The sequence below is a fragment of the Cibotium barometz genome, chromosome 31 (assembly GCF_041138505.1).
Source record: "Cibotium barometz isolate CiBa-2024 chromosome 31, ASM4113850v1, whole genome shotgun sequence".
In the NCBI taxonomy this organism is placed as follows: domain Eukaryota; kingdom Viridiplantae; phylum Streptophyta; class Polypodiopsida; order Cyatheales; family Cibotiaceae; genus Cibotium; species Cibotium barometz.
The window spans coordinates 7742432-7750683 of NC_141076.1; the positions used below are offsets into that span (position 1 = coordinate 7742432).

General features: G+C 45.1%; 1 protein-coding gene across 3 annotated transcripts in view; it reads right to left on the reverse strand.

Annotated features, from left to right (window-relative positions):
- RAD51C (RAS associated with diabetes protein 51C) overlaps positions 1 to 8009 on the reverse strand; it is a 47541-nt gene extending 39532 nt beyond the window's left edge. For all 3 annotated transcript variants that reach the window (XM_086824686.1, XM_086824687.1, XM_086824685.1), the window contains exons 1-2: positions 7878 to 8009; positions 7702 to 7803 (exon numbers count right to left, since the gene is read on the reverse strand). In XM_086824686.1, coding sequence (XP_086680812.1) covers positions 7702 to 7803; positions 7878 to 7992 — 217 coding nt within the window. In that variant the 5' untranslated portion in view covers positions 7993 to 8009. The remainder of the gene's footprint in view (positions 1 to 7701; positions 7804 to 7877) is intronic.
- Between the last annotated feature and the right edge of the window lie 243 nt (positions 8010 to 8252).

Sequence of the window (8252 nt, forward strand, 5' to 3'; positions counted from 1 at the left end):
CCCTGTACCTGCTGCCTTCAGTGCGACTATAGCCAACTGTACCTGCTGTTGTCTGTACCAGCAGATACACATGTACTGTACCATCTGCCCACTGTATCTGTAGCCAACTGTGTTCCTGCTGCCGCATTTGTACTTGCTGCTATACAGCGATATCTACTGTACCTATTGTGTCCTTGCAACTGACTGTACCTTGTACCTACTGTGTACTTGCTGTACAATACCCTGTGAGAGTAACTCCACCACGTTTACAGTACTTGCTTGTGTACTCACTTTTCTCGTTTGAGTACCTATTTGAGTACCTTCTCTGTTTCAATTACCTGTTCTTGTACTTGTGCCTATTTGTGAAAGAATGGCTGTAAATCAGAAAAACAGCCAATAGATCTTGCAAAGAAACACACGTGCAAAAGAACTGAAGTAGAAAGCTTGTTATCTGCTGAAGTAGAAAACTTGTTATCTGCTGAAGTAGAGCACGAGGGCTGCGCGTAGGTGCATACAACCAACAGCAATGGCTGAATAATGAAGTGCTAATGATGCTAACCCAAGCCACCTATTTATAGGTTGGACAAGAGCTGGTCGGCCAGCATAAAAACAGTGGGCTGGCCGACTATGCAAAAAATACTAGAATAATGTATAAAAAATAGACAAAAATAGCAGAAAAATATCTAAAATAAAATGAATGCATGGCCTCATAAATATGCCCAGATACAGCATGAAATATGCACATTTATGCCCAATCTGGAGATGATAATGCCAACACCTCCTCTTCAGCGCGCCAGATGGGCGGACCAACTCCAGCACGCTGAAGAAAGACCTCCAAAGAAGCTCGGGGGAGCGGTTTGGTGAAGAGGTCAGCAAGATTGTCCTGAGTGGAACAATACCCGAGTCGAAGAAGACCAAGCTCAATCCAATCCCGAACAAAATGATAGTGAACCTCAATGTGTTTGGAGCGGCCATGTATCACAAGATTCTGAGCTAAAGCAATGGCACTCTGAGAATCCGAGAAGATGACAACAGGGGAATCATTCGCACAACATAAATGCTCCAAAATTTGATGTATCCATAATGCCTCGGCTGCGGAGAGAAGATAGGATTTGTACTCAGTCTCGGTAGAAGAAGCAGCAACTGTCCTCTACTTTTGAGATTTCCAAGAGACCAAGCATGAAACAATATCCCGTAGTAGATCTCCGAGTATCAATGCAACCAGCCCAATCAGCATCCGTAAAGCCCACCAAAGAAGAACCACCAGAATAAGTGTGCCATAATCTGATGTGCCACGAAGATACCGAAACACTCTCAAAGTTGCCTGCCAACAATGAGATCTCCGAGCTGCTGAAGAGAACTGGCTAAGTACGCTCATAGCATAAGAGAGATCCGGTCGGGTGTTAACAAGATAAAGCAAGGAGCCAACTAACTGCCGGTATTCTGTGGAATCCACCAAAGGTGTATCATCCTCCTTAGACAATTTCGCATTGGGATCCATAGGACAAGAGAGGAGAGCAATCTGTCAAACCATAAGTTGCAAGCAACTTCTTCACATACTTCTCCTGGGAAATGAAGATGCAATCATTTCTCTGCCAAACCTCCAGACCAAGAAAATAATGAAGTAAGCCAAGGTCCGTCATCTCAAACGTGAGGGAAAGTTGAGACTGAACCTGAGTGACCAACTCAATCTGTGAGCCTGCAACAAGAATGAGGTCATCAACATAAAGCACAATGATGCATATATCCCCATCAAAAAGAAGCACATAGAGGTTTGGATCTGCATATGACCTCTCAAAACCAAGAGATAACAAGAAAGCATCAATCTTTTTATACCAAGCACGAGGTGCTTGTTTGAGACCATAAAGAGCTTTCTTCAACAAGTAAACATGGTCCTCATGCCCTTGAATCACAAAACCAAGAGGCTGCTCCACATAAACTTCCTCCTCTAAATCACCGTTCAGAAAGGCAGATTTAACATCCATCTGGAACACATGCCATCTGAAACGAGCAGCCAGAGCCAAAACAATACGAATGGAAGTAAACCTAGCTGTAGGAGCAAATGTCCCATCAAAGTCCTCGTCGGCCTTTTGAGCATATCCACGAGCAACAAGACAGGATTTGTACTTATCCAAAGTACCATCTGCATGAAACTTGACTTTGAAGATCCATTTGACACCGATGACTCGTCGATGTAAAGGCCGTGGTGCTAAATCCCATGTATGATTCCTCTCGATAGAGGACATCTCAGCTTCCATAGCCTGTCGCCACTGTGGTTGGGCAAGGGCCTCCTCTGGAGATTCGGGCTCATCAATCGTCTGCAAAGTACTCATAAGAGCATAATTCACTGTGGGAGTGGGAACCCGAGAAGATCTCCTCAGACCGGATGAAGAAGTAGAGACCTAGTCATGCAACTAACTGTCAGAAAGGCCAGAATCTCGAAGTAATTGCTCGACCCAACGGGGTGGACCAGCCCTCCTCACAAATGTGGAAGAGGAAGTATCCGCAGCTGTAATGGATGCACCCGGGGCAGCCGGGGATGATGAAGAAGGGACATCCGAGCGTGTGGGAGATGATGTAGAGGCTGTCCCGACTGGCTGAGAAGTTCCGGAAGACGGTCCAGCACTCTGTATGGGGCTGGAAACAGCAGAAACAAGGGCTGAAACAGTAGCAACAGCGGGCTGAATCGCTGCCGAAGTCACCGGAGGCACAGGGGGTGATGAAGTGCTTGATGGGAGCAAAGAAAATTCACCGATATCGGGTGGAAATGGATCAATATCCTCAGAAAACTGCGTGTGTGAAGAGGAATCAAATCCAAAGAGGGTCTCATCAAAGCGAGCATCACGAGATATGATGATGTCCTCCAACGCAGGATCCCAAAAGCGGTATCCTTTCGACTTCGAACTATATCTCGTAAAGATCATCCTCTTCGACTTCGGGGAAAGTGTAGTCCTCTTTTGACCTCGCACATGTACAAACGCAACACAACCGAAAACTCGTAAGTGTGAGACGGAGGGTTTATGTCCAGAAAACGCCACCTCTGGTGTCTTCCCATGGACCGCCTTTGTGAGAGAGCGATTGATGAGATAACCTGAGGTAGCCACAGCTTCACCCCAGAAAGAGGGAGGAAGACTCGCATGATGCAAGAGGGATCGAGCCATCTTCTTCACTGTTCGGTTCTTCCGCTCCACTACTCCATTTTGCTGAAAAGTCGTCTGCCGTTGGATGCCTTTAGAAGTAAGAAACTCATCAAAAGGTACAAACTCACCACCATTGTCAGTTCGTAAGAATGAAACTTGGCTTTGAGATTGGTTCTCAACCATTGGAAGCCAAGACCTAAAATTGGCAAATGCATCAGATTTGCGTGCCAAGAAACACACCCATACCTTCCGTGTGAAGTCATCCACCAAGAGCATATAATAACGGGCCCCGCCAAGGGACTCAACCTCCATAGGGCCAGCCAAGTTTGCATGGATCAACTCAAGTCACCGAGTAGCTCTATGTGTAGCCTCTTTTGGAAAGGACTCCCTGTGATGTTTCCCAATCATGCAAGAGGAACAAATGTGTGGGAGAACTCTCAACTCTGGAAGTCCACTAACAAGTTGCTTGGAATGAAGCTTTTGCAGAGCGGCAATAGGCACATGACTAAAACGTGAATGCCACAAAGAAGTATCTGCAATAGAAACTAAGGCATGGGAGGGAGAGAAAAGCTGATGAAGATGAGATTCCGAGGAAGAAATCTGAGAAGAGAAGTTGGTGATCTTGTAGAGGCCTTCATCATGAACACCATTAGCCACAACCGTAAGAGTCCTCACCTCAATCACCTCATCATCGAAATAAATGCCGAGTCCCTTTCGAGCAGCCATGTTCACTGAAAACAAATTCTTCGAAATACGTGGCACATGTAAAACATCATGTAAAGAAGCAGAGGAACCAAAAGAAATTTTACCAACTCCATGGACAGGTAAGGAGGAGTCAACTCCAATGCGTACAGAAGAAGAAAGTGGCTTGTAATTCTACATAATGTGAGAATGTTTGGTCATATGTGCCGAAGCGCCGCTATCACCAATCCACTCAATTTCTTCATGTGTGGCACTCACCTCTGCATCAGAAGTGATCTCTATGACCACAAGGAAGGAATCCTGTGAAGAAACGGGAGAATCTGTAACTACCATGCCACTTTGGCATTGCCCTCCTCTGGAACCTTGTCCTTGCCTTTGTCCTTGGAATCTTTGTCAGCATCTTTGGAGGTGTCCTTGGCTTTGTACTTGGCTTTGGCAGCTTTGGAATCATTACGCTTTGCAAAACACCGAGCCTCCGTATGGCGAGGCCTGCCACAATAGGCACACTCCTCCTCTTTGGAACCTTTGGATTCCTTAGAATCCTTGCTTTTTCCCTTCTCGCTTTTGTTGTTGATGCCTCCTTTGCCTCCTTTGAACTTGCCCTTACTTTGGGCAACAAAGGCAGAATCTGTCTTTCCTTTGCCTCTCAATAAACATTTGTCATGTAAGTAAGTCACAACTTCCTCAAAAGAGGGTAGAGGCTCACGGAAGTAGATGTGATCTTTGAAAGAGTCAAAGGATGATGGCAGCTTACCAAGCAGTTTATGGATCGGGTTGTTGATCGAGCTCCCATACTCCTCAAGCTGCCTCTTGATCCTTGTGAATTCCCCAATCTTATCAATGATATTATCTGAGTCACTGATGGTAATCTTCTCAAGATCTGCCTCCAACTTAGCAATCTTCACGGAAGATACTCTCCCGAACCTCCTCTAAATCTCATTCCACATCTGACTGGCATCACTCCGGGAAGATATGAATTGTGCCTGGATAGATGGTGTCATACAATGGATGATGATGAGACGGGCCCGTGCATCCAGAAATCCACGAAACGCGGGATCCACCAAGTGAGGAGTAGTGACACAGGGCCACACACCTGCTCCTTCAAGAAGCAATTGCGTATAAAACGACCAAGTATGGTAGTTGGTAGCAGTCAGCTTCATGGAATCACTCACTTGAGGAGGTGAATAGGATGGCACATGGAAAGGGGTTGGGATGAGGGTTTGTGGGAGGGGAGAAACAAGAGAAGTGGTGGTGGTGGGGAATATGGAAGGAAAAGAAGCAGGAATATGGGAATAAGGTAGAGAAACAGGAAGCTGGGAAGAAGATCCCTGTGAATTTGGGGCTTGGAATCGGGGAGAAGAAAAGAGAATCCCCGAGTGCGAAGAATGACTATGACCAGAAGCCATATCTCCGATAACGCAGCAGAATCCTCCTCTTCCACAGAGCTGATCAGAAAATCAGCAAACTCCTCCTCGAAAGCTGAGTGCAGCAAAGAGAAAGGAAGGAGAAGAAGGGATGGGAGGGTGGGAAACCAAAAGGAGAGGTAAGAAATGACTCCCCTGGGTTAAACCCTATTGTAGCACCAAAATACGGGGCTGAGATCTAAAAACGCAGATCTCAGGCTGAAAACGCAGCACCTCTGTGGAAAACGCAACTCCTCAACAGAAAACGCAGCTCCTCAATGGAAAACGCAGGTCCACAGCAGAAAACGCAGCTCCTTTGAAGATGTAGATGCGGTGGATCTTTGCCTACAGCAGTAGATGTAGAAAACGCAGGTCCCTTTGCAACACTGGGCTCAGATACCATGAAAGAATGGCTGTAAATCAGAAAAACAGCAAATAGATCTTGCAAAGAAACACATGTGCAAAAGAACTGAAGTAGAAAACTTGTTATCTACTGAAGTAGAGCACGAGGGCTGCCCATAGGTGCATACAACCAACAGCAATGGCTGAATAATGAAGTGCTAATGATGCTAACCCAAGCCACCTATTTATAGGTTGGACAAGAGCTAGCATAAAAACAGTGGGCTGGCCGACTATGCAAAAAATACTAGAATAATGTCTAAAAAATAGACAAAAATAGCAAAAAAATATCTAAAATAAAATGAATGCATGGCCTCATAAATCTGGCCAGATACAGCATGAAATATGCACATATATGCCCAATCTAGAGATGATAATGCCAACAGTTTGAGCACTTGTACTCCATGGACCCGTACCTCAGTCTCTACGAGATAAGTGAGCCAAGCTCTAGTACGAGAGCGCATGTTCGTGCATGGTCTCGGAACAACAAGCACACACCCATTTATTTCCAAGTGTATGAGACTGGAGGTCTGGTCGCCTTTGACTCATTGGCGAGTCCGGCATAGACATTCAACAGCGCTTGGAGTAACTTGTCTTCATATTTGCATTGGCATGGGATTATCTCACTTGCAAGCCCTTGGAACTTTGTTCAGATTAAAATACTCCGATAATATACTTTAGTATTGAGGAAGGGTCAGCCCATTCGCGGCCCTAGTGGTGGTTTACTGTGCAGTGCTTGTCTTTGCAGATTATCTTGTGCAATGATGTATCTTTCAATTGTTTTGTGCATTGTGGCTGTTACATATTAAGTGTTGACGCACATATTGTTCACGAGACGGTGCCCAAGGACATTCACACCTAGCCAGTGTAGCGACAGGATAAGTACTCAAAAGCAAGCTGGGCCGCCAAACGGACACATAGTCTAGCCATGTTGGCTTGTGACTTGGGAAGTGGAAGGTCCCAAGTGGCTGCTTGGTGACCACAAGTTGTAACACTGTCAACCAAAAAGACAGAGCCACCTCACGGGCGGCAGGTACCAAATTGTGTCTTGGTCCTTTCGTGTTAAAGTTAGATACTTTTGACACTAACGATCCCAACATTGTATGCCCCTGACCATTAGGCTGAAGGAAGGTTAGATACACACCTAACTTAGACCTAAGGATAGATTGGCCTCCAATGACAAGGAAGACCCCATGGTTGCAGGGGCAAAGTACGTCAAGCAAACTTGCCTTTTGCAGATTGGCAGTACTACAAGCGTGGTCTGGTACATTAGCCAAAAGGGCAGCTCTGCTTTTATAAGCTAGGAGTTGTCCTTTAAGCCAGCCAACCAGCAGTCCACAACTAATGAACACCTGCACCTTAAGCTAACCACTCCCCTCAATCTTTGCTTTAGACTACAGCCCTCCAGCAGTCAACCCAGCCCTTCAGCCTGCAAAATCTGAACTCTGTAAGACACCAAACATGCTAAAGTGCATGGTGAGGACAGTTTCAATCAGACCTACTCTTGCTCAACCTTTGAAGCCTGGCCCCACAAATGATCTTTGGATGTAAAACGCATGCAACCATTGCATAGTCCAGATATGACTGTAAGAGAACATGAACCTACATGGTAAAGAGTTACCGTCCTTTCTCCACCTTTTGAAGCATTCTTCTGTTGGCAGCATTGATAATATTTTGCCTTATCCTTCAAACATTGCTCCCCAACAAAACTTTTCTTAATTTCATTAGATATGAGGCTGGTTACAAAACATTTTGCCACCGTGGGACTGGATGGCCATCCCTGTTGGGCAGCCCCCTACTAACAGGTGTTGTAACCAGCCTAAGCAAAGGAATTAGATGTCGACAACTTCAAGGGCATGTTGCTATGCCTTATGCACATCGAAATCTATGGCATGTTGCTATAGCATTGGCACGTCAGACTTCAGACGCTATGGCATGTTGGTATAGCATTAGTACATTAAACCCCAGAGGCTATGGCAGATGCAATTTTTATGGTTAAATACCTTTCACTCTGTGCTCTTAAAATCTCATGCTTGATTTGCAGAAATGCTTCTCTAAAAGTGGAAGCTTTTTCTCACCACTGAGCACGCCTGGGATGGCGGAAGCACTCTGAGGGAACGCATCGATTCCGCGCAACGTCTTGAGGATGCGGAGAGCTTCCTTCTGGGAGACCTGGATATCTGCAAGATGAGTGAAAGCACGATGAGACAATCGAAACCCTAATTTTTTATTTACAGAGTGAGAGGCTTATTACCGCGAGCGAGCGCAGACGGGGAGACGTTGTGCAGAGAAGCGATGGTGCGGTAGCCTGCTGCCGCGAGCTTGGACCTCAGGAAGAGAGGGAAGGGCCATACTGCATTCGCGTCCATGGCGGGAAGAGAGAAAGGAGAAATGTTGTATATTATAACACAAATATAAATTGCTTATGTATTCATGAGTGTATCTCATTTTGTATTTTTTTAATTATGTATTCAATTATTGTTACATGAGTATATCTCATTATTTATTCAATTATTGTTACATGAGTATATCTCATTTTGTATTTTCTTATTGTATCATTACATAAATAGCTACCAATTGTTTATATGCTTTAGTTATTCATTATTGAATAATAACATATTTATATTGT